At 42.4% G+C, this 27524-nt stretch overlaps 1 protein-coding gene across 2 annotated transcripts in view; it reads right to left on the bottom strand.

The window, feature by feature from the left end:
* Positions 1-27524, bottom strand: part of OTUD7A (OTU deubiquitinase 7A) — a 174867-nt gene that overhangs the window by 92507 nt on the left and 54836 nt on the right. For both annotated transcript variants that reach the window (XM_064296217.1, XM_064296218.1), the window contains exon 3: positions 19002-19220. In XM_064296217.1, coding sequence (XP_064152287.1) covers positions 19002-19220 — 219 coding nt within the window. The remainder of the gene's footprint in view (positions 1-19001; positions 19221-27524) is intronic.

The raw sequence follows: 27524 nt of genomic DNA, 5'->3' as shown, positions 1-27524 counted from the left end.
TCAGGAGCTTCAACTCTCTGAATTTCAACCAAGTGAGAAGTGTTTATAATAAATATTTTCCAAAAGCTGTAAAAACACATTTAATTGAATTTTTTTTTTAAAGGATAATAATACTAATAGTATTGGTACAACTGGAGGGACATCACATTATCTACATTCCCACATGACACCTGTCATTATTAATTTTAATACAGTGTGTTACCTTTTTTAATTAAAAAAAAAAAAAAAACCCAAAACCAAACCCATTGCCATCAAGTTGATTCTGACTCATAGCAACCCTATAGGGCAGAGTAAAACCATACCATAGAGTTTCCAAGGAGCCCCTGAGGGATTTGAACTGCCGGCCTTTTGGTTACCAGCCGTAGCACTTAACCACTACGCCACCAGGGCTTTTAATAAAGAGTGTTTAATAATGAATATGGAGAAAAGGGACTGTAAGAAATGCTATAAAAAAAGGACATTAATTCAGAGTCAGACAGTTATTGCCTAATAGATGACCACACTAACAAAGTTTAATACAAAGAACCGTGCCGGAATTTTATTTACACTGGATACCTATCTGCTCTTCAGTGCATTTTAGTTAAGATTCAGTAATTCCATTTTAACGGTAAGTGGTTTTGTTGACATAAAACAACTCGTACCCTTAATTCTAAATGAAAACATGCACTAAAATCAACACTGCAAAATTAAATAGACATGCATCTATTCTATGAAGATGCTAACGCTTCTGCTAACAAGTTGGCTTGTTCTCACAACCTGCATATCACGTTATAAAGCCAAATGAGAAACGCAATTAAGGGCCTTAATTTACAGTGCCACTGACGGTCTGTCGAAGACATATTTGGAAATAACAGGCAATCACTTTAGTAATTTCTTTTTCTCCAGGCTGTGAAATAACAACCTGTCTCACCTGACTTTTATGAAATCTTTTTATAAACATCAGGCTGGGAGGTGTAAAAACTGGGTTGCTACAAAGTGGAAGAAAATGAAAATATTTCTCCTAACAAGGCATAAAACTCAATAGAGCGGTGAGTGGCTCCACCATCTAAAAGCCTCAGACGTTTATTTAACACTGGGGTGGATTTGCCTCTTTAACCCTATGAATTTGCTCTAAACTGGCAGTGGGTCCTGGCAAGATAAGTGTGTGCAGAGGGTATTAGCAGAGAAACAGGGGTTCAGGAAGAAAAGCGAATACCTTCGTGAGGCTGTGAGGCAAGTGGTCCACATTTATGTGGCAGCCTCATTGTTTGCCCACCAATAACTTTTCCGTCTTACCTTCGCTAGCCAGTACCAATTGCATCCCACGTGTGTCAGAGCAGAACTTCCCAGGGTTTTCAATGGCTGATTTTTCAGTAGATCAGCAGCCCTTTTGCCTGTGGTGCCTCTGGGTGGACTTGACCTTCAAACTTTCGGTAAGCAGCCAAGCGCATCAACCATTTGCACCGCCCAGGGATTCTACCCTTGTTGGCGGAGCCTTGCTTTTGTCTGGGGAGTTTCAGGTGTGACTCTTTCCCTGCCCATGGAGCGAAAGTTGTTAAGTCCAAGGTAACCAGCATTGTAATTCCATTCTCCCTTCCAGAGACTAGGGTTGGCGTGGGCATGTGCTATCACTTGGCCTAGGAGATATAAGAGGCAATCTGCTGGGGCAGCTACCGGGAAAGTCTTCCTCAGGCTTAAAAAGGGCATAAACAGAGATTCTCCATTGTTGCCATGGATGACGTAATGTGAACATGTGTTGTTTGGGGCAGCTACAGCCACGTTGTACCCCAGAGTGGAGACAGCACTGACCTGCTGGGGAGAGATGAGCAGGCAGCTGGGATGCGCCCGGTCCTCGGTGACACTGCTGAGCTGCCAGCCCGACTGTGGAGCTTCCCTAAGTCCATACCTGCTGTTGTGTGGGATAATGATGAATTTATGGTCTATGCTTCTGTCAGTTGCATTTTTAGCGACTTGCTGCGGAGCTAACATCTTGTCTCATGTACCCTTTCCTTGAGGGTGTGGAGTGTGTCTCTCCTGCTCATTGTAGTGCCCATAAGGCCTACACAATAAGTTAACTAGCTTTATGTGTGTGGGAGAGTATGTTCCCATTTTATAGATAAGAAAACTGAGACTCAGAGACAGGAAAACAAAACAAAAACAAAAAAATTTGCCCTTGATCCACTGAATCTTAACAGGAGCTATTCATCCAGGGCAAATTCAGATCATGAACAAGTCTGGTCTAATTTAGTCTGACATGGTTGAGTTTGTGGCAAGCCAATTTTAATTTCTCCAAGCTTGTATGATTTCGAAATACATTCTTTAATAATTCACAGAGCTGGAGCTCATATCGAAGTTCGTCTTTGGTCAAAGATCACACTCTTTCCACAATGCTTCATTTGGTCACTCGTCTGCCCTCTCCGTTCTCACTCTCGCTCCCTCTGGCTTGTTTCCCTCATTCTATTTATTCTATGAAAAATCTGAAACACACTGAGAGCAATACAATGCCCAGACACCTATCTATCACGGAGAGTCAAATAAATGTCAACCCTCCGTCATCTTTGCTTCAGACCGTTCCTTCTTATTTAAAAGAAATAAAACATTAAAGATCAAGTTGAATTCTCCTTTACATACTTCCCGATTTTATCCTAGTTCCTCCCTCAACAGAGGTATCATCAAATGAATTTGCTAATTTTTTAAATTATATAACATAAATATAGTACTTAAAATATATATTTAAACCTTCAGATAAATTATATCAGCAAATGTTGAAAAGTGTGTGTTGTGTAGAATACTTATTCCTTTGCTCTTTGGCTTCCCCCCTACAGGAAAGTGCTGAGGATCCTGCTCTGTGACCTTGCCTGGCTCCTCTCCAGGGCAGGAGTGGCTATCCAACAGGTCTGTGATATGAGCAAACACCTCAAAACCATATTATCCCTTCTCTCCCATGTACCTCCCTCCCCTGACCCCTCTCCTCACTCCCTCTAGGACTGTTAGTGTTCAGGTGTAGCAGGCACTTATCCTTCCCCCATCCCAATAGAGGACACAGGTCAGATGAAGCCTACTTCTCAGCCTCTCTTCCAGCAACTGGGAGGGTGAGCCAGGGTCACATGGCCCGTAAGGTCTACGCTGGAGAAAAGTAATGGAGAATTAACTCCACTGACCCATTCAAGACAGGGATATGGGCACTGCACAGGTCAACTTGTTGGAACTCTTCTAAAAATTCATTATCATGAGAAAGAAAACAAAAGGTAGGGGAATGTTCTTTAAAAGAGACCAAAGAGACATAGGAGCCCTGGTGGTGCAGTGGTTAAGAGCTTGGCTGCTAACCAAAAGATCAGCAGTTTGAATCCACCAGCTGCTCCCTGGAAACCTTATGGGCAGTTTCTACTCTGTCCTATAGGGTTGCTATGAATCAGAATCAACTCGACGGCAACAGGTATAAAGAGACATAACAACCAAATGCAATGCATGAAATTTGATTAGATTTTGGATGGAAAAAAATGATAAAGGAGAATTTGGGGCCAACTGGGAAAATCTGAATTTGGACTCTGCATTAGATATCATTATTAAATTAATGCCAGTTTTCTTATAAGTGATTATGTTATTCTGGTTATGTAGGAGGATATCCTTATTTTTAGAAGACACATGCTTCAAGGAGTGAAGCTTCTGCAATACACATTCAAATGGTTCAGGAAAAAAGTATATACATGAAGAGAGAGAAAGCAAATTTGGCAAAATCCTGAAAACTGGTGATTCTTGGTGCAAGATACATAGATACTATTTTTTCAACTTTTTTGTAGATCTGAAATTTTTCAAAACAAAAAGAATGACACGTGGGTTTGCACCACAATTTTTACATTTATAAACAGAGATATTCTGTTCTGAGGCCACAGAAAATTTCTATGTAAATTGACTCATTTGTCTTGATTCAGTTTTAAAAAATTAGTCGAATTCAGTTAAACATACTTTGGGGGATTCTAACTGATGTCTAGCTCCTAGTCTGATTAAATTTGTTGCCTCTTTAATTGTCTGAGTTGGAATTTTTACAATTTGGTTATAGTTTAAAAAATTTCAGAGCCCTGAAGCTTACAGATAATTTCTCTGAAGTATCTCATATCTTCTATCAATCTCTTTTTGCACCATGGCAGCCAGCATTTAATAAATCATCACACATGCCATGGCAGACGTCACTAATCTATCATCACTCTTTCTACAAAGCAGGTAGAAGATCTGGTTACCCTTCTCAATTCAGAGCTCTATGTGACAACGACCAACTGTTCCAAGTTGGCAATGGAGACAAAATCTATTTGCTTTACTTGTTATCCAAGAATGAGTTATTTACCCATAAGTGGGGTTTGGAAAATCAGCCTCTACAGAGTGTGGGACCAGAGTGCCTAAGATAGGTATGGGCTTGAAGGGGCAGCCAGAAAAGTGGTTAAGCACAGGGACGCCAGAGCTAGACTGCCTGGGTTAAAATCTCCGTTCTACTACTTCTTAGGAGTGTGACCTTGGGCAAGCTACTTAACCTCTTTATGATTCGGTTTCCTCTTTAAAAAAATACGGATAATAATAGCACTGATCTAACAGAATTTTTATGAACATTATATTATTTAATATTTGGAAAGCACAGAAAAGTAGGCTTGGCATATAGAAGGTACCATACGTATTTTTGTTAGAACAAGTCTAAAAACATGGATTAAATATAAAAATGTATTTATGAATACACTAATGAATGAATGATCAAACCAAAAACCTTTGGCTTAGAAAGCACCTTCACATACCAAGGTTTTTATTGGGATGGGCACAATTGTTCTTACTTCTGTGGAGGAAAGGCCTAAGAAAAGTGTTTCCATGTAGAGTGTCTGGTGCTACTCAGTGAGGTCTGCTTAAGTACAATGAGGCAAGTACAGAAAACAAGAGTAAGTGTTTAGGAACTTTTATAACAATGGACATTCCTTTTTAAGGAACTATTGGTCCATAGCATATTGGAAACAAAAACAAAAACAAAAAAACCCCTGAGGAGCACTGTCTACAGGGTCTCAGAAACAAAAATCACATTCTTCAATTGAGATGGCATCTACATATAGCCTGTTTAATTTTTGTGTCTATATTTAATATTTAGGTTTTACTACTAGGAGAAAGAGCCTTTAAAGAAAAGCGTTGAGGAGGTATGAGGGAAAAGGGATCATGTTAAGAGTATAAGTAAAAGGGTCCGGAAAGCCTTATAGGTACAAAGCCCAATGGACCAAAGAAGATATCTCTTTAAAAACAAAAGAACAGAAGTCCAGCTAGCATTATAGGTATCAAGCCCAAAGGCCCAAAGGAGATCTCTTTTTTAAAAACCCTGCAGTACTTCTTATATACCCACAACCTGCCATTGATTGATACTATTGTTAGTTATTACCTGTTTAGTTCTTCTCAATTTTTTTGTAATACTCAGCAAAAAATAATTTGGAATAAGATTCTGTGTGCGTGTCTATAGAACAGAAAAGAAAGTGGGAGCTGGAAAGGTTTTGTCTCCAGTCATCAGAAGAGAGAATCCCTACTTCCCAGAGAGTGTGGGAGGAGAACAGATTTAAATAGAAAAAGAAGGCATAGAAAATACTTCTTTACACAATCCTCTGAGCTTGAAAGCAAGCATGGGAAATATTCAATAGACAAAAAATAAGCAAATAATGAGAATTAGGAGCTAAAAATATGCACCAATCCTGTAACTGCCTGTGGGTGGGGAAATTTTGCTTGTCTAATGGTGTCACTAGAAGAAGAAACAAGGTTTTGAGACCATGCGATGTGGGCAATTGGGACTGGGGATCTCCTCTCTACTCCCAACCCCCAACAAAGTTGGGACCCTCAAAACTCTATTCCCTGAGTACAAAGATTAGAAATAATATCCTACTGTCAGAAGAAAGAGAAAGTTATCTCATAGACTGGGCTTTGTAGGGGGGTGGTGGTCTTTTCCCAGAAATGTTTTAACTATGGATTTGGCTCTGATGAATATTTGAGCTAAACTTTGTGGTTTGGAAGCCAAAGCCAAGAAATTAACATAAAAATTGGTTCTAGGACAGTAATTTCCCTTGGGAGACTGGCACAAACAAATAAACAGAGAAGCAAACAAGCATGCAAGCAAGCAAGCAAACATATTCCTCTAGAGGAGTACATGCTTAACACAAGCCACACAAGATTCCCAGAGAAATGCCCTGCTCAAAACACAAAATTACAAAACACAATATGAAATAAGTTATTGTAAGAGTCATAGAGACAAAATCTGCAGTTTTGGATACTCATGAACTTGAGGTTAAGAAACTGTCAGGTAGAGACTATAAATAAGTGTGTTTAAAATGCTCCAAGAACATAAAAGGATGAAACAAAACGTGATAAAAGAGTAAGAGACAGATTTGAAAAAAAACAAAAATAAAATCTAAAAGTGAAAAAAATATAGTAATTAAAACAAAAACTCAGTTTTAGATTAGACACTATTGAAAAGAAAATTCATACACTAGAAGAAAAGTCAGAAGAAATTATACAGAATGTAGCAAAGATAGAAAAAGAGGTAGAAAAGAGAGGTTATGAGACATAAATGATAGACTGAAAAGGTCTAACGTTAACTAATCATAATTAAGAAATGAATGAGGCAGAGCCAATATTGAAGAGATGCTGGCTGAAAATTTTCCAGAAGGAAAAAAAAAATTAGATTTAATGTCTAAGATGTTAAAGCAAGATAAATAAAATATGTATTCCTTGGCATGTCCCGGTGAAACTGCAAAGTATAAAAAACAGAAATTACCTTAAAGCAGTTAGAGGCAAAAACTAGATTTTCTTCAAAGGAGTGGCAGACTGATAGCTAACTTCTCAAAAGAAATAATGGCAAACAAGAAGACAGTGGAATAATATCTTTGGTGTGCTGGGTGAAAATAACTGGCAAGCTAAGATACTATACCCAGAAAAATATTTTTCAAAAATGGAGGTAAAAGAAAGACATTTTTAAGACTAAAGAAAACTGAGAGAGTAAAATCAGCAGGCACTCACCCAAGGAAATTCTAAAGGATGAACTTCAAACAGAAGGAAAGTCTGATATGGAAGAAGAGATGAAGAGAAACAAAAATGATCAATATGTGGGTAAATCTAAATAAATACTGACTGTATAAAACAACAATAATAATGTCTTATCAGATTAAAAATATAGAACTAAAATAAGTGACAATTTTTTTTTTTTTTTTTAAAGTAAGCTAGTCCCTGCATTGTCTGGGTGTAGGCTATGATGTTGATTAATTTAAGATTCAATTCATATGTATGTTGTAATTTTTAGGGTAACTTCTAAATCACAGAAAGAAAATATATAACTTTAAACTAGTAGAAAAAAAAAAACTAGTAGAGGGAAAAAAATGACTAAAAAATTTTCAATTGCTCTAAAAGAAGACTGGAAAGGGCAGAAATAAAACAACATAAAACAGGGACAAACGGTATTTACATTAAAAGTAAATGCATTCAATGTATCTGTTAAAAGACAAAAGTTCTCAAATTGATTTTATGAATAAACCAACTACATGTGGTTTATAAGTAACTCACCAAAAACATGGGAATACAAAAGTGCTGATGGTTAAAGTATGACAAATGGTACACCAGGGCAATTTTAACCTAAAGAAAGCTAAGATGGCTGTCTCCGTGTCAGATAATAAACTGGAAGACAAAAACCCTACTAGAGTTAAACAGGGACTCGTTCTGAAGTGCAGAGGCTCAACACACCAGGAGAACGTAACTTTAGTTGCTACATCTAATAACAGCTTTAGGTATATAAATGATCAAAAATCCACATAAATAAAGGAGATATATACAAGTACATAATCATAATAAGAAATTTTAATGCATCTCTCTCAGTAATAAGGAAATAAGTAAACAATCAATTAATAAATACATAAAAGATCTGAAAAACCTGATAAAAGACCAAGGGGACATATTTAAAACATTGCAGACAACACTGCAGAATATACACGTTTTCAGGCACATGTGATCATTAGAAAACCAACCATATTCCAGGCAAAAGTCTCACAGCAAAAGTCTCAAAAATTCCAAATCAGACCATCTTTCTGATCACAATACTATTAATAAATAGAATATTTCATATATTTAGAAATTAAGAAACATTTCCAATAGCTCATGGGTCAAAATGAAAATGAGAAGATATTTTGGAACTGTTTAATAACAAAAATACTACATTTTGAAACTTGTGGGATGTAGCTAAAACAGTATTAAGAGGAAAATTAATAACCTTAAATGCTTACAAGAGAAAGGAATAAAGGCTAAGAATGAATGAAGTATCCATCTCAAGAAGTTAGGAAAGAAATAGCAATAAATTCAAAGAAAGGAGAAGAAAATAAAAGATGTATCAATGGTTGACTTCAGCCTGCAGGTCAAATCTGGCCAGTGGCCTCTTTTTTTTTTTTTATAGCCTGCGAGCTAAGAATGTCTTTTACACATTTAAAGAGGGGGGAGAGGGAGAGGGAATAAATACGGGAGCCCTGGCGGTGCAGTGGTTAAGAGCTTGGTTACTAATCAAAAGGTCAGCAGTTCAAATCCACCACTCCCTCCTTGGAAACCTTATGGGGTAGTTCTACTCAGTCCCATAGGGTTACCATGAGTCAGAATTGATTCCATGGCAATGGGTAATGGGTTCAGATAACTAACGTGGCCTGCAAAACAGGAAATAATACTAATCTTGATAGCAGAAGGAGTTCTTTGGCCCAATTCCACCCTCATACTCCTTCAAGGTGCCTCAAAGACCTGGTGGGAGGTGGATGGCAGGCAGACGGAGGTATGCTGCTTTCTCTAGTACCTTCTATTCCTATGGAAGCAGTGCTTCCTCTCATAATCCTTGCTACTCAGGGCCCAGAATATCCTTGCTCCCCAGTGTCACTTTGCAAACATCTCTCCTTTCTCCTTCAAAACATTCAGCCTCTTGGAAACACACACCTTCCGCCTTACGATTCCATCTCCTTCCTCCTTATAGGCACTGCCACACTTCCGGTCAAGCCCTCATTCCCTGGAGACACTGCCCCTGGCACAGGGGCTGCCTTGCCACTCCTTCCTCAGTCACCATTCCCAGCGAGTCTGACAGGTGCCTTTGCTCGGTGGCATTCCTCTCCCAAGCATGTTCAGTCCTTTTTTAATCTCTGCCCTCAAGTCACCTTCCACATTTTATGAGAACCCCTTCTCCAGCATTTTGTGACTCATTGGCAGGCATGTCTCTCTGGCTGTCCTATGTGCCCTGGAGGGCAGCCCACCCTTCCCCCCCCCACCCAATGCCAGGCTCATGTGGTTGAACATGCCTGTGCAGACACTGAACCTGGCCCCTGTGCTGGTGGGAAGAGTGGAAAGGTTCTGAGCAGAGTGACTTTGATAAAGTACAATCTTCTGCTCTTGGGAGAGGCAGTGGGGTTGCTTTAAATGATGAATATTGCTCCTGTCATACCGGTTCTGTGATGGTTGTTCTGCTTGGAGAAGATGGGAGGACCAACTCCGTGGCTTTCAGAAGTCCCTTGGTGTAATTCCATGCTCTTGCTGCAGAAGATATGCTTCTTCTTTCCTTTCCTGCTGACCTTATGAATCAGTTTAAACAGTGCTGTCTCCTCACAGTTATTTAAAGGCCTCCCAGTGTTCTCAGCCCTCTGGGGCTTTCTATAAAACAGGGACAGCATCTAAAGTTTCAGGATGGGAAAGCAGCTCTAAAAGGTACTCATTTTATACAATTAAAGGAATGTTCACCATCCAGTTCTCTTTCTTACTGTCTCTCTTCTTTCATACTACAGTGTCCGCCTGCTAGAAAACATTTCGAAGGGCTAAGTCACTAATGCCATGTGCCTAAGCCAGGGAGAGGCCTCCATAGGAACCAGATATAAATGTTAGCTTATTCTCAAAACCTTTTAAAAATCTAGAACATCCCCTGTGACCTGCTAGCGTATCTTGGATAGTGTATCACTGTGAAAGCAGGTTGCAACTAGGCAAAGTCTGGTGCATTTCAGACCCCAAACAACTTACCTTCCTCAGGAAGGGTGTTCTCACACTTTGCCATGGCACATTCTAGAACTCTGAGCCCAGGAGAGGGTGCACAGATGGTGAATATTCACCTGAACATCTAGAAGTTATCTTCCATACCGTCTTAAAGAGGGCATCTCCCCCAAGCAGAGCTACCTTTCTTTTACACAAATTTCTTATGGAGAGTTTATCATCGTCCAATTCTCAGTCTAGACCACACATTCAGTCACATTTTGAAGGTATCAAACCTCAACAAAAATTAATTATGTGGCGGTGTGAGTGAACGGCAAAGTTTAGCAGCTCAATTTGAACTGGCTTCTACAAGTTGGGACTCTTACCCAGCTGAGAGCATTTCTGGGGCTGTACATAGTCCTGGCCATCCCGGGAGGTCGACCCAGTGGGATAAATGCCAGCATTTCCCAGTCTCTAGTGAACCAAAAATAACCCAGTGCTATCCCAGCATTTCCAGGCGGACCCAGAGGGATGCCCTAGGTAAAGCTGTTTATTGGACGAGTGGTATAACTCAGAAGGTTTGAAAAGGTTTGTGGCTGAGTGTTCCTATTCTTCACTTGGACAGAGTGGTCATCCAGCTTCCTCCACATAATGACTTCACTTAGAACTGATATTGTGAATATTTTAAAAATGAGCTCCTGCAAAGAGGAAAATTACAGGTGAAAACCATCAGGGGAGGCTGGTGTTATTATGGTTGAGAAGTTATTAGTCATTGATTCAGACTTTTCAAAGCAGCATCCTTCTGATTTATACATGATAATGGGGCCAAATAACCTGAGCTTGGTAACAGATGGTTACCACACAGTCTAAAATAAGATGCCATTTTGTTCTTCACCCACCTAGATATTTAGATGAAAGAAAACAAAGCGTGACGATTCCCCGCGAAGAAGAAAAGGGAATGCTTACCCTAAATGTGACCCTGTCATTCCTTTTTTTAAAAATAATTTATTTTATTTTTTGTTGTTGAGAATATACACAGCACCTGTCATTCCTTTTAATGTTACTGTCCTTCTGACGCTCACCTCCCTCCCTCCTGGGACACTAATCCTCCCTTCTCTGGATGTCACTGCCCATCTACATGTTTGTGAGTGTCCCTGAGGCTAGACTGCAATGCTGAGTTCTGGGTCTGCTTCCCTTACGTACTTGGAGTACTTTAGGGGCTGGGACCTTGTGTTCCTCCTCTTGGTCACCCCTGATACTAATAATAGTGTTTGGCACACATCACCTGATTTATCAAAATAGTAAATAATGATAATGCCTGAGAAACTTACTATTCTGGTAAAAATATATATACTTAATAGCAAGAAAAGGAATATCATCTTATGAAAATTAAAAAAAAGAACAAGGGCAGCCATTTGTTGAGTGTTGGCTATGTATTGAGCACTGGGCAGACGTTTTTACCAACTAATTTTCACACTAGCCCTACAAGGAGGCTTGCTTCACCTCTACTTCACAGATGAGACTCTGAAGCCCTGTGAGTGGGGCTTGACGAAGGTCATGGTGTAACAGGCATGGTGCTGAGACTTGAACCCAGGACCCCACCCCTCCAAGCCTGATCTGGGCCCCGTGCTCAGGGGCTGGTTGGTGCCATAACAGGCCCTCTCAGGGACAATTGTGCTTCTGGGCTGCCCACCTGGGGCCTCAGACCAGAGGCCTCTTCCTTGGTGACTGACAGGTGTAGAGAGTTTCAAAGTACAAAGGGGCTCAGAAGACCAACCTGACAACTGGCAATGTGAGAATTTATTTCCCAGGTCAATCAAATCCTCATGAAACAGAAGGAAGGGTGGCATAGAAGGCTGAGTAAAGACGAATTGAAGTGGCCTGTGGTTAACAATGAGGGAAGAGGAAGGACAAATGTTTACTGATTCCTACTCTGCACAAGTCCAGCATAGCTTCCATACCTACTGCCTCTCTGACAACCTTGACATCGTCAAATCCAATGGCCAGTTCCTAGTGAGCACGCTTCTTGATTTATTGGCACAGTTGACCCAATTTGTTCACTCCTTCCTTGAAACACCATCTTCTCTGGGCATCTGGACCACAACCAACTCCTGGTTTTCCCTGCTTCCCAAGCCAGGCCTCCTCTGTCTACTCTGCTGGGTCATTCTCTTCCTAAGCCATCAGTCTTGGAGGACCCCATACGTTTGTCTTTGGACTACTTTTACTCTCCCTCTATCCATGCCCCAGACTCATGAACCAACTGTCACTCAACATTTCTACAAGAGCTGTGTTGGTGGCATGGTGAGAAAGTCCAGGATGAGCTCATCTCATCCATGGATTTTATGATACACTGTTAACTCCCAAATTTATACCTTCGGCCCAGGCCTCTCCCTAACTCCAGACTCTCATGTTCAACTGGCTGCCAACTGAACAAGTCTCACCAGAATCTCAGACTTGGCCTGCTGGTGGCCCTCCAGTGGGAGTCCATGTCTTCACACAGCACCATCATTCACCTAGTCAAGGCTAACAGTCATGGAGTCAGCCTTGATTCTTCCTCTGTCATAGCCCACCCTCCAATCCACCAGCATGGCCTGAAGATCTACCTTCAAAACAGACTCCAGCTTGATATATATGCACTTCCTATCCTTCTGCTGCTACCACCACAACCCAGGCCCCTACCGTGATCCTGGACTAAAGCAGCCACCTCTTCTGCTCTCCTGGTGGTTCTCTGTAGTCCGGAGTAGGTCAGTGTGAGTCAAAACACGTCACTCCCCCATGAAAACCTCTCCAGAGGCTGCTCATCTGGCTACAAGTAAGCCCAAAGGGCTCATGATGGTCACTAGGCCCCTGGCCACCATTCTGCTTCATTTCCAGCTTCTCCATGCTTGCACCATCTGTTCCCGGGGCACTGGCCTTCCTTCAACATGCCGAGCCTTTGAACTCACTGCTGCCTTTGCCAGGAATGCCTGTCCTAGATGTTCCCCTCTCTTCCTTCCCTTGAGTAGCAACTCCAAGAGGTTTGCCTCAACCATCCTCTCCTCATATTGTATCCCCTTACCTTCATGGCAGCTGCTGCTGCCTCACTTTATATTTGTAGCCTATTTATTTATTGTCTTCTTCCCCAGTATAATTTAATCTCCACGCAGGCACGGGTTTCACCTGTGTGGTTTGTGGCTCTAGTCCAAGCACCTGGACAGGACCTAGCATTTAATAGAACAGTACATGTTTCCAGGATGAATTTGTCTTGGTTTGGCAGCTGTTACTGTTAAAGTCATCTCTGACTTTAAGATGAAAGAAAGCAAGGTTCAAGCTGACCTGGTAACTTGTCCAAGCTCTTACAGCTAATCTGGGCTTCATGCCAGGGTCGAGCTGACTCCACAGCCTACAGTCTTCCTCACAGTATACTACTTCTCTGGTAGGTTAACTCCAACCTGATTATCCACCCATGAAAAAGGATTTAGCACCACAGCTCGACATCATCACTAGATATTGTCTGACATGTATATTTCAATTTCCCATCGATGCAGTGATGACTACATCACGTAAACATGCCTCTGCCCTTCGACCTATGCACACTCTGAAAGTTGTTCACTGTCCCACCCACACTGTGGATGCTTCTGGATGAGGCATCAGCTGCTGCTTCATACCCCAGGGACCTGGAATTTCTTAGTCTTCTTAGACATGAATGCAGCAGGATGACCAGAATGAGAAATTAATGGTTTCCTTTTGTCTTAGTTATCTGTGCTGCTATATCAGAAGTATAAGCACATGACTTTAATAAAAAGAAATTTATTTTCTCACAGTTTAAGAGGCTAGAAGTATGATTCAGAGCATCAGTTCTAGAAGAAGCCTTTCTCTCTCTGCTGGGTCCGGAGGAAAGTCCTTGTCTCCTTAGCATCTGCTTCATGGTCCCTTGGAGATCTTCATGTGGCTTGGCATCTCTCTTACCCTCTTGCTCTGCTCCTTTGTTTAACCTCTTTTTACATGTCAAAAGAGTTTTGCTCAAGATACCTGCTATACTAATTCTGCCTCATTAACATAACAAAGAAAACCCATTCCTAAATAGGGTTATAACCACAGGCACAGAAGTTAGGATTTATAGCACTTATTTTGGGGGGAATATAATTCAATCCATCACATTCCACTTTTGGTCCTCCAAAATTCATGTCCTTGCCACATACAAAACACATTCACCCCATCACATCATCTCCAAAGTCTTAAATCAACTCTAAATCCAAAATCTCATCTTCTGCACCATATAAATCAAATATGGGTGAGAATTTAGGTGTATTCCATCCTAGTGCAAAACTCTTCTTCATCTGCGTAATGGATTGAATTGTGTCCCCCCAAAATGTGTGTCAACTGGGGTCAGCCATGATTCCCACAATTGTGTGGTTGACCTCCATTTTGTGATCTGATGTAATTGCCCTATGTGCTGTAAATCCTAACCTCTGTGATGTAATGAGGCAGGACACAATCTACAGGATTAGGCTGTATCTTGAGTCGGTCTCTTTTGAGATATAAAAAAGAGAAGCAAACAGAGAGGAGAGGGACCTCATGTCACCAAGAAAGAAGAGCCAGGAGTGGAATACATCCTTTGGACCCCTGTGATGAGAAACTCCTAGACCCAGGGGAAGGCTGATGACAAGGACCTTCCCCCAGAGTCGACAGAGATAGCCTTCCCCCAGAGCTGGTGCCCTGAATTCGGACTTCTAGCCTCCTAATCTGTGAGAGAATAATTTCTGTTTGCTAAAGCCATTCACTTGTGGTTGTTCTGTTATAGCAGCATTAGGTAACTAAGACAATCTGTGAACCCGTGTAATCTAGAATACAAGTTGCCTCCAAAGTACAATGGTGGAGCAGGCACAAGGCAGACATTTCCATTACAAATGGGAGAAATTGGAGGGAAAGAAGGAATAACAGGTACCAAGCAAGCCCAAAACCCAGCAGAACAAATTACATTAGCTCTCAAGTCTTGAAAATAATCCTCTCTTCTCTGAGACCATCTAGGCAATGGCCCTACCCTCCAGACTCTGGGTGTCGGCCATGCTGTCTGGCTTCTGGGTGGAGGCTCTTCACCCCTGTGCTTCAGCTCCATCTTGCTGGCCCACTGGGATGGTAACTCTGCTCCCTCAGATTTGGGTGGCCCCATTCTCCTAGTCCATCTGAGTGGTGACCCTACCCCCTTGGCACTGGCAGGCCCTGTTCTTCTGCCCCTTGGGCATGGCAGCTCCCCCCACCTCAGCTTCAGGTGGTGGCTCCATCCCCCAACACACCTTAACAGCAGCCCCACACTCCAGAACTGAGTTAGTGAAAATCTACCTCTTTGAAACCTAGGAGGCTGTTGGCCCCACCCCTTGAGATCCAGAAGACTGTAGAACCACCCTTTGAAACTGAGAAGGCCCTGCTTCCCGTGCTCCTTCCAACAGTTTTGCGGATCTCTGAGCTGCTAAAGGGATGGTCCTTTTCTTTTCTCGGAGGACAACAGATATAGCTCCTTTGGCCTGTTTCCTGCCTGTAGAAATCCAAGAGGCAGATAACATTCTTTCCTTTCGTTGTTTCTCTGTTCTCTTCAGTCTAAACTCATGGGTTTTCTGCCATGGTAGTTGGTTAGATCCATCAGTCACAAGCTTGATTTCTTTAACAAAAGATTGTGTAGCTACGTCCTTGGTGAAAATTCTAGAAGGTGTGTTCTTAGTTTGCACAACAAAATTTTCAAAATCTTTAAGTTCTGTTTTCATTTTGACCAGTTCGTTCTTAAGTCCATTTCTTTCCTCTCACATTTTACTACAAGTGACAAGTCACAACAGGGACTATACTTCAAACAACTGCATTTGGTTCACTACATATTTTTAGACATCCATATTTTTATCTCCCATGTATGCAATAAATAATGCTGTATGTTAACAGTTTGTTCTAAACTATTCCAAGCATCACACTATTAGAAAGAGAATTTTGAACACTTAACAACACAGAGCACCTCTCTGGATGCTGTTCTGTGGTGGGGCTCAGTTTCCCCAGCAGTAGCCACGGGGTGAGCAGCCATGCATGGAGAACGGACTCTACTGGATGGGGTGGGGGAACTTGTGGTACCACCGTGCACTGCTGAGGTCCACTCAGAAGCCAGCGTAGAAAGGGCAGGAGAGGTGACAGCAGGGAGGCCCCGTTTGCTCATTAAGGAGACAGACGCAGGAAGGTAGAGAGCACAAGGGCTGTGCTCCTGCTGAGCCCCTAGGTGGTCACCCCCCTTCTCTCAGATGAGCACACATTTGCTCCGTGTCCTTTCCTTGTTCTCAGTGTGAGGGCTGTGGGAACACATCAGTGCCCTCATCTACCTGTCCTAGATGGAACCTTGAGGTCAGGTGGCCATGGAAGAGATGTGACTGCCCCCCCCCAAAGCGCCTGCATTCCCTTAGCTAGTGTGGGCCCTAATGGCTAAGGGTGGTGCTGGTGTCTCATATGACCATTCATCACTCTTGTTGCTTTTCTCCATCCTCTTCCCTGTGGCATAACCAATGAGCTGTTCTTGAATTTAACATCTCAATGTAGTAGGTCTGGATTTTTAAAAGGTGTTTTCTAAGGCTGGAGGTTATGACCCATGGCGACCCTGCGTACAACAGAAGAAACACTGCCAGGTCCTGCATCATCTTCAAGATCATTGGTATGCTAGAGTCCATTTACTGCAGCCACTGTGCATTTTGAGTGCCTTCCAACCTAGTGGCTCATCTTCCAGCACTATATCGGATGATATTCTGTTGTGATTCACAGGGTTTTTATTGGCTGACTTCTAGAAGTAGATTGCTAAACGTTTCTTCCTAATCTGTCTCAATCTGAGGGCATGGCCGCTGAGGCTCCCCAAATCTTGTGGCTGAGATTGGACTTCAGGGATGCCAGAGAGAATAAGGCCCTGCCAGTCACCTTCTTGCCCTCTGTCAACATGCATTTGATGCATTCCTCCTTGAATGAGTGGGTGAGGATGCCCCGGGTTGTTCAAATAAGCAATGGTATGAAACCAAGTGTACAATGAAGCCAAGATCTGGTCAACATGCCAGCCAACTCGATGCTTCCCTTTGCCCCGCAGACCCTTGCTCTGCCTTCTCCACCCTACTCTGGACCCAGAGGGTGACCTCTCTGGATTACACCAATGAGTTCTTGGCCCTGGGCTATGGCTGCTGTTCTGCTAGCCAGAGGAATTGTGCAGAGTGTGGGCTGAGGGAGAAGAGTGCAGTCGGAATATTTATTCCTCCAGCTCCTTCCCTCTCCCCAAAGGCACACCTCCCTTCACGGCCCCCTCCACCCAGCCACTCTTCCTTTGCCCCTTTCCCAGACCCACAGGTGCTAAGGGCTCCTGGCCAGTGCTAGCCGAAGCATGGCGCTATCCTTTGTTGGTGTCCCTAAACCCCATCCAGTCCTTGGCCATCAGTCCCTATAGAATCCTCCTCGTTTCACTAGTTTGAGTGTGCCACCTTTTCTAACCAAGATCCTGCCTAGTTCATCCATCAAATATCAAGATCCTATCAACCTACCTATGCTTTTCTTCTTCTGAATCACTCAAAAGTGTTTGACAGTTTTAACTGAGTCTTGATCAAGAGCAGGGATAAGCTGTACCCCTAATGGTGCAGCCCTTGCTGGCTGCAGGCCCAAGTGAAGCCTCTCTCCGCTGTCTTTCCACTGCTGAGCTCAGCCAGGGCCTTCCATCCTGTACCCCTGGGCGATCACACTTGGAGAACTTCTCCACAGCCAAGCCTTCAGGAGTACCTGGCTGTGGCTGAGTGAGGATGGCAGGCCTGGCTTCACAGTCCCAGTGGGAAGCAGGGGCTCCACTGATGAGGACACTGTGAATCCTGCTATCAGCCTACACTGCCAGTGGGCCCTACTGGACAGCGTGAGGTGAGCCTGGAAGGAAGGACATTGGATCTTCTGTGTGCTGTGTGAGAAGCCCCTGGATGTGTGATTTTGCAAATGTTTATTACACAAACAATTATAGTAAAATAGGTATTGCTTTGTCTCAGGAAGAACTGAAATCTGTTTTAAACCAGTGGAGTCCCGGGGTGCTGCAAATGTTTAACATACTTGGCTGGTAACCGAAAGATTGGCAGGTTAAGTCCACCCAGAGGCACTTCAGAAGAAACGCCTGGAAATCTAATTTGAGGAATCAGCCATTGAAAACCCTCTGAAGAACAGTTCTACTCTGAAACACCTGGGGCTGCCACGAGTTGGACTGACTTGACGGCAATTGGTTTAGTTTGAACCAATTATTTTCACCTTTAGGAACTCTCAAGAAGAGAAGTTCGGCTTGCTCCCTGAATCTCTTCTTCACTGGAATTTAGGATGGTAAAGAAACATTAAAGAAAAGGAAAGAAAGTGAAGTCAGGTTTTGTGTTTCCTTAACCTGGAGCCTGTAAAAAGCTGGGGATGGAAGGAGACTAACAGGTATGCAAGACACACATCATTTAACAGCAAATAACAGTTATGTAAGGCATCATCTAATACCAGAAAAGCTGCACCAGGTCAATGTTACTCTTCTCATTTTTGCAGATGGGGAAACCGAGGCTCAGAGAGGTTAACTCATACATGTACATCCATGTAGTGACAGGGGTCTCCTACCTCTCTCTAAAGTCTATGGCCTTTCTTACCTTCTGTTCAGTGCTCACGGAGGAGCGAAGGATGGGGAAAAGGAGGGAAGCCAGACAAAGAAGCATGGGGACTTCTGAGGGCAGGATGGCCTAGCCAGGTTGGATTTAGGAACAGAGGGGAAACTCGAGGGATTTCAACACCACATGGCCAAAGGCTGCCTGCATCCAGCCAGCCCTGGGCTAGAGCAGATTCATCGAATAATGCAGGTCTGTCTACGGAGCAGGAAGTTTGGTGCAAGTGTCCAGGATCCTAACTCAACACTGTCCAGTGCACAACGCGCGAGTTAAGAGAACACAGTGCATTTCTCTTGCTTACTGATGTGAGGCCAGCCTCAGTCCTCAAAGGGTCTGAAGAACGAAGCCTGCCAGGTCTGCTGGCCACCAACACCTGGAGGAGCCACTCACCTGCCTGCTCCAAGGCAACCATGGTCGCCTGCTCAATCAAGTCCCGCTCAATGAAGCTCCTGAAGTCTTCGCTGTACACACTAAGATCCGGCAACTGGAATGTGTAGATTGGCATCTCCAGGGGGAACTGCTCGTTGTTGCATTCACTTGCCACGTGGGACCGGGCCAGCGAGACGATGGCTGAGCTAGCGTGGGAGATGCCCCGGGAAAGTCGCTTTTCTGCAAGGGGAGAAAGAAAGACAGCTGCAGGGGCTGAGTAGGCTGTAGGTGTGGCTCTACACACACATGTGCACACAGGCACATGTACATGTAGACACAACGCATACACTAACACATCCAAGCACATACCCACACATCTGTGCACACACATCCACACACACACATCCACACACACACACAAATACTCAGCACACACATGCATTCACACACATGTAAGCACACCCATACACATGCAGACACACAATACACATACGCATGAGTACACACATATGCAAACACACAGAGCAGACAGTGTACATGTACGCACACAAGCACACCCACACTCACATGCACACATGCATACACAATATATATACAAACACAGGGCACACACATGCACCCACACTCACACAAGCACACTCACACATACACATACACACACACACACACAATATACACCTGCATGTGCACTCCTCCCCCACCCCTGCACACCTGTTTTCTCTTCCACCAGCCCTTTCATCCTGCGAGTCTTTTCCTGCAAGGGCCTTCTGGCTGCTGAGCTGAGGTTCCCAGGGCCTGGTGCCTGGCACTCACTCTGAGTCACAGACTCAGGAAGATGTGAGCTACAAGTCCTCTGAACGAGCACACCACAGCATGGCTACAGATCACCAGCATTACTCTTTGGGTCTTAAGCTGTATCTACCTCAATTCAGCAGATCTGTCTCCTCCCAGTGCCAAATCATACAATGGGATTGCTCCTAGTTTTCATGCATTCACATGTTTAAAACAGAGGGGATCTATTCAGGCTTTCTCCAGTGTGGCTTGGAATTTAAGGTAGGTTCTTTTATTTTAAACTTACTCTGATAAACGCATCCCACACAAGACCCCCAGAACACAACTGTTCAACCATCACACGTGCTTCTCTTGTGTCTGGATTTTCTTTTGTCACACACTGTCAAAACGATGGTCTATGCTGGTCCTGTTCTTCTTGGGTTTTCCAATCAAGGCATGGGAAATGCAGTGTAGAATTTCTCTAAAGCAAAATGTGTTACCTTAAAAAGAGTTGATCATCGAATCTAAATGCCACACCAAAAAGTAGATATGGTTGTTTTCTTGATAGTGTAAAAGTACACTTTTGAAAAAAAATCCTATGTTTAATAACTAACATTTAACACAATACTAGAATTCTTAAATATACTATGTTAGAAAAGGTTTTCTTTTCTACTGCCAATGTTTGCAATAATGGAGAATTCTTTTAGCGAGGCAGGAAGCCAGTTGCTCTCGAGTGGACTCTGGTTCATGGTGACCGCAGGTGTGTCAGAGTAGAACTGCTTCACAGGGTTTTCAAGGGCTGATTTTTTGAAACTAGATCACCAGGCCTTTCCTCTCAGGTGTCACCGGGTAGACGTGAACCTTCAACCTTTCATTTGGCAGCTGAGCATGTTAACCGTTTGTAATACCCAGGGACTCCAGCGAGGCAGTTTTTCTTTCTTACTTTGCACAGGAAAACATGATCGTTTGTGTTTGAAAATAAGTATTAACAAAATTTTGTTGCAAATCCTTAAGTATGTTCATAGGAGCTTCTACTCCATTTCAAATCAGCTCGTTCACCGGTGAAGGTTCTGTGCCCCAGCCGACCCACCTGGCGAGGCCTCTGCCCCGATGCTGGGCTACACATCCCGGCCACCAGGAAAGCCCAAACCTCACCCCCATCGGAACAGGAGCTTTCTACCTCCCTGCCTGCAAGAGCGCGGGTGTGATCTTCTTAAAACAGATTAAAAAACAGAGGCTTTGATCCTGCAGTAAGTTAGTCTCAAACCCAAAGTTAATTTTCAGAAGCTTCGTGTGTATGCCCGTTAAAACAAGTGACAAATCCTAGAAGACAGAAGATATTTCACAATAGATGGTTTGATTCACCTTAGATTTCATCCCAATGCAAATACGGCCAAATTATTTTGTATTTTGAGGGAAGGCAAAAACAGCGCTCAACCCATACTGGTCACTAGAATGAATCAAAGTGGGACACATGGGCCTGGCTTGTTTGTCCTTGAAAGATGTTCCCCCTGCTTCCTGTGCTTGGTCAGAGCCTCAAGGCAGAAACATGTCAGTCCTCAAGTCTTTCTGCCTCTTCCAAGGCGTGCTGAGGTCACAAATCTGGCTACAAACAACCTTTCTGTATCTGGGAGAGAAGGACCTGCCCCATTTTGGGGAGTGATGGAGACAGACACGAGGTGTTAGAGAAGCTGAGGTGCCAGGTGAGCCCACGCTTGGTTGGGCGTGTGCTTCTCTCAGCAGTGGGGACCGGCTGGGCAGGGACATCCCTCTCCCTGCTTGGCTTACCGATCAGCATCTTCTTGCCAGTTGATGAGATGCTATAGGCCCTTTGAGGCAGTGTGATAAGCAGTGTAATGAGAAGCTATTAAACAGTTCCAATTAGTAAATATTCATAGTCTGGACATTTTGAACTAAAAATAAAGTGTTGGAAACCATATGATAAAAATCATGTGCTCCTAATTCTAACACTTTCCCACCTCGACCTCAATTAAAGCACGTGCATACACACACACACTTTCACATACACTCACCGACTGATTCTTTAGCGTCAACTCAGTGGTCTTTCTTTTGGAGACATAAATTAAATTCTGAATAGGGAATTACCATGTTCAAAGTTAGGCCCCAGAGAAGCATAAAAACCGGTTGCCATCAGGCTGACTCTGACTTACGGTGACCCAACGTGTATCGGAGTAGGACTGTATTCCACAGGGTTTTCAATGGCTGATTTATCAGAAATACATCACCAGGCCTTTCTTCCGAGGTGCCTCTGGGTGGACTCAACCTCTAACCTTTCGGTTAGCGGCTGATCATGTTAATCATTTGTGCCACCCAGGCACTTCCCAGACAAGCATAGAGAGATTTAAAGAAAAAAAATAGTGGAAGAATGTATAGGATTGCCCAGCCAGTGACAAAACCAACGCAGGAGTCTATGATTTAGACCACAGTTGGATGAAACTTCCTTTAAAGGGACAGATATAAATATTTTAGGCTTTATTGACCACACAGTCTCTGTCACAACTACTCAGATCTGTCTTTGTAGTGCTACAGCAGCCACTGACAATAGGTAATGAATGGGTGTGACTGTGTTTCAATAAAACTTTGTTTACAAAAACAGGCAGTGCCAGATTTAGCTCATGGGTTGTTGTTTGCTGACCCCTGATTTAGAATATGAAGGCATTCATTTGCCATTTTAGTGTACCATGAGTTCAGAAAGAACTTAAGTAAGGAGGACGTAATGTTCGATTCAAAAACTCTAAACTTTTGTATTTTATTAAAAACAGATCTAATTTTCACAAGTTTCCATTAATAGAATTATGCTGTGATAGATAGACTTCTATTTTCTTCTAAAATAATATCTAATAGAAGTGAGACAGCAGCAGGTAACACCTACACTTTTTAGAACCTGTCTTGGCTAACTTCTCTGGAAGCATACAGGAAGTTCCTTCCAGCCTCCTCAGCAGGTGGGTAAGAGAATGAGTCGGATTGTTTGCCCTCAGCCAAAAAGAACTGGAACTGCCATGTTGTCACCTATCTGCTGGACTGTCACTGCATGGGAGGTATCAGAAGCCTCAACTGTGTGGTGCTGAAGGAACATAAGACTCTGAGAGGGAAGAGCAAACCAGAGGACTAGAAGGGGGTTCCTCCTGAGTTATATCTAATGGTAGAAATGAAAGAACAGAATAATGAAAGAAAGCAGAATAAAGTTTAAGAAAAATATATTGAGACAGACAAGACAGTGAACGAACCTCAGTGTCCTCCCCATAAACCAACCTTGGAGATGCCACAGAAGCAGAAAAGTAGGAGTGGTCTAGGTTCCAGGTGCAGAGTAGGAGTGGACTAGTTTCCCTGGGTAGAGTGGGAGTGGGCTAGGTTCCCTGGGTAGAGTGGGAGTGGGCTAGGTTCCCTGGGTAGAGTGGGAGTGGGCTAGGTTCCCTGGGTAGAGTGGGAGTGGGCTAGGTTCCCTGGGTAGAGTGGGAGTGGGCTAGGTTCCCTGGGTAGAGTGGGAGTGGGCTAGGTTCCCTGGGTAGAGTGGGAGTGGACTAAGTTCCATGGGTAGAGTGGAGTGGACTAGGTTCCATGGGTAGAGTAGGAGTGGACTAGGTTCCCTGGGTAGAGTGGGAGTGTGCTAGGTTCCCTGGGTAGAGTGGGAGTGGACTAAGTTCCGGAAGTAGGATGGAGTGGACTAGGTTCTATGGGTAGAGTGGGAGTGGGCTAGGTTTCATGGGCAGTTCTGGAGCACAGCTGGAGGGGGCACAATAGCAATGACTGTGGTGGGCTGCCCAGCCCCTGAGCCATCCCTCCTTTCTCTTTACAACACACCCAATGAGTTCAGCAGTTAGAAAAGAGGGTAGCAGTCCCCGGAAATGAGCAATTCCTAGAACAGAGGTGCTGAGAGGTTCCCTAAGGAGTGAAGCCAACTGTGGAGAAGAAGCAAGTAGGGAATGTTTTGAGCCCAGATTAAAACATTCAAAGCTCTCCAGCTTGCAGGCACTTTGTCTCAACTTTCACTTGGAGAGGCATAAACCAGAGCCCTTGCTTTTGTACCTTTCCCCTGATATATACTACTAACTTCTGGCTATCTACTTCTGAAAAAATTCAGGCAGTGAAAACCCTGTGGATCACAATGGTCTGATTCCGTTGGGCATGGGGCCACCCTGAGTCAGGGGCTGACTTGATGGCAGCGAACAACAACAAAAATTGGCTGATAATCACAAGGCACTATGAGCTCACAGGGAAACTTTAGGAAACACATGAGAAGTTCAAGCACTGTTAAAGAAAGTCAGCCAAGGACCTTCACCAGAGGAAGGAGAATAAACGTACCACAGAGGACAAGAATTTAAAATAAGCCTATTGAATATTTTCCAAGTGATAAAGTATTAGAATGTGCAATAATAATAATGCCAAAGAGCTAATCTGGAATGAAAAATAAAACACTGAATGTTGATTAACGGAGTAGATTCATGTGAAGAATGAGTTAGGATGACAGAAGATCAAGTCAAGGAAATTCCTTAGGGGGCATGAAAACAAGAGGCAACAAGACAATGGGGAAATGGTTTCAAAGTGTACAAGGAAGATAATTAGGATCCAAAAGTTTTATTCCACTAAACTAAAATTTAAGTATATTGCGTAAACATTTTCAGGCACTCAAGGCCTCAGGAGATTCATCACACAAAACCTTTCTTGAAAACAGTCTTTGATAAAGTACTGTTTCATCAAAAGATAAGTGAATACATGTGCATAAATAAAAAAGTTAATTGTTGAATAATAAGCAATAGCAACAAAAATATGATTGAGGCTAAGCAGCAAGGGAGAAGATGAGAACATACTAAGATACATATCTTTGTCAGAATAAAATATTGTTACTGATAAGTTTTAAAAATAATACAGAAGAAAACCTAAATACAGGTTTTAATAGGGTAGGGTTAACTGCAACACAAATAAAAGTAGAATGTATAACTTTTAAACCTTTAGAAAAAAGTTAATTAGGCAAAAGAAGGCAATAAAGGAAAAAAATAGATGCAAATAAAATGCATAACACAAAAAAGTACAGTTATGACAGTAATTTAAAAAAAAACTAAATGGGTTAAATTTACTGCTCAAAAGGCAGAGATTCTTAAATTGAGTAATAAAATAATATCTGATGATAAATTACTTACAAGGATCACATTTAATATAAAAAGATAAGGAAAGGTTGAAAATAAACAGCTGAAAAATGACATTCCAGGCAAATATCAAGTAACAGAAAGCCAGGGTATCAGTTTAACATCAAGTAAAGCAAATTTACAGATAAAAAGCGTTAGATGAGACAAAGAGACATTCTGGTAAAAAATAAGAGAATAAATAGATAATATGTATTAAAACTAACAAAAAACTTGTAGCTTTTCTAGTAAAGCAAGCAGACAAGAATAATACATGATACAGATTCAAATATAGCTTGAATAAAAAGCTTGCACACATGAAAAATTTTTCAAAATTAACCATGTACTAGGACAGAAATGGTGCAGGAAGCATCAAAAGAAGATGAAAGAAATACACAGAATCAGTGTACCAAAAAGGATTGGTTAATATTCAACCATTTTAGGAAGTAGCATGACCAAGAAACACTGGTTTTGAAGGAAGAAATTCAAGCTGCATTGAAGGCGCTGGCAAAAAACCAGGCTCTGGGAATTGACAGAACACCAACTGAGATATTCCAACAAATTGATGTAATACTGCAAGCGCTCACACATCTATGTCAAGAACTTTGAAAGACAGCTCCTGGCCAATAAATTGGAAGAGATCCAAGGTGCCCATTTCAAAGAAAGTTGATCAAACTGAATGTGGAAATTATCACATGCTAGCAAATATCACGTTAGCAAAATTTTAACAAAGATCATTAAAAAATGACTGCAGCCGTACATCCTCAGGGAACTGCCAGAAGTTCAAACTGGATTCAGAAGAGGATATGGACTGAGGGATATCATTGCTGATATCAGATGGATTTTGGTTGACAGCAGAGAATACTGGAAAGATGTTTACCTGTGTTTTATTGACTATGCAAAGCATCCAACTATGTAGATCATAATAAATTATAGGTAATGTTATAAAGAATAGGAATTCCAGAACACTTATTTTTATGCAAATAATGTGCACCTTCTTTGTTTGCCAACCATGCCATCCCCATGTGACGTATTTTCGTAAGTGTGCTATGCTATTTTTTTTACAGCAACACGTAAAAAAATTGGCACAGCAGCATTTATGAAAATATCTCACCGGGGGAGGGTACAGTTGGCAAAAATATGTAGAAGGGACTCATTTATTTGGGTAAAAGTATGGTAATTGTGCTTGTGTACTACCTGTACACTGATCAAGAGGCAGTCATTTGAACAGAACAAGGAGATACTGCATGGTTCAGTATTCAAAAAGGTGTGCGGCAGGGTTGCATTCTTTCACCTTACTTATTAAATCTATATGTTGAGCAAACAATCCGAGAAGCCAGGCTACAAGGAGAACACGGCATTAGGATTGGAGGAGGAATAATTAACAACTTGTAATATTTGGATGACACAACTTTGCTTGCTGAAAATGAAGATGACTTGAAGCACTTACTGTTGAAGGTCAAAGATTACGGCCTTCAATATGCATTACATCAGAATGTAAAGAAAATGAAAATTCTCACAACTGGACCAATAAACAACATCATGATAAATGGTGAAGAAACTGAAGTTGTCAAAGATTTCATTGTACTTGAATCAACAATCAATGCCCATGGAAGCAACAGTCAAGAAATCAGATGATTTCTTGGGCAAATCCTCTTTAAAGTTCTAAAAAGCAAAAAATGTCACTTTGATGACTAAGGTGCATCTGACCCAAGCTATGGCATTTCAGTTGACGCATATGCACACAAAAGCTGGACAATGAAAAAAGGAGAGGAATCAACGCATTCAAACTGTGGCGTTGGTGAAGAATATTGCATATATCATGGCCTTCTGGAAGAACAAATTACTCTTAGAAGAAACAAAATTGGAATGCTCTTTAGAAGGAAGGATGGTGAGACTTCTGCTTGCTTGCTTTGGACATGCTGTCAGGAAAGACCAATTGCTAGACAAGGACATGATGTTTGGTAAAGGGGAGGGTAAACAAAAATGAGGGGAACCTTCAGTGAGATGGATTGGCACAACAGCTGCAACAATTAACTTGAATTTTCCGATAACCGTGACGGCACAGGACTGGGCAACACTTTGTTTTGTTATACATAGTGTTGCTATGAGTCAGAGCCAACTTGATGGCAACTTACAATGATCATGAATCTGAAGCACTGGAACCCAGAGATGGGGAAAGAAGTCAGAATGAACCTACCTAAGAGAAAGCCATGCTCTTCAATGCCTAGTTGGCAGAAGAGAAAGAAACGAAATGGAGCAGAAGTGGGTTTTAGGTGAGGACATGCTCAGAAAGTTGAACTCAGTCTAAAGGCAGCTAAGGGTGAGGTGGGCCCATGATCTCCAGGCTTCCGAGTCCTTCATGAGCCTGGAGAATCTTGGAAGAAATAACAGTAGGTGGAACTGCACAGAAAATATTACAGGTTTGAAGTTATGATGTCTTTCTTGCCTGAATAGATGCTAATTTGATTAAAAAATGAGAACCATTTGCATTATAAGGTGTGCATACAGATAGTTAAACTGAAACCATTAAATTCTTAGGAATTCTGGGGACATTGTTGAAGTGCCACTGGAAATTAAAAATTATATCAATGACCCCTGGCCCTCTGGGTTCAAGCAGTAAGTCCAATTC

This window comes from Loxodonta africana, chromosome 13 (genome assembly GCF_030014295.1).
Source record: "Loxodonta africana isolate mLoxAfr1 chromosome 13, mLoxAfr1.hap2, whole genome shotgun sequence".
Classification (NCBI taxonomy): domain Eukaryota; kingdom Metazoa; phylum Chordata; class Mammalia; order Proboscidea; family Elephantidae; genus Loxodonta; species Loxodonta africana.
This window is presented reverse-complemented; position numbering and strand designations above follow the sequence as displayed.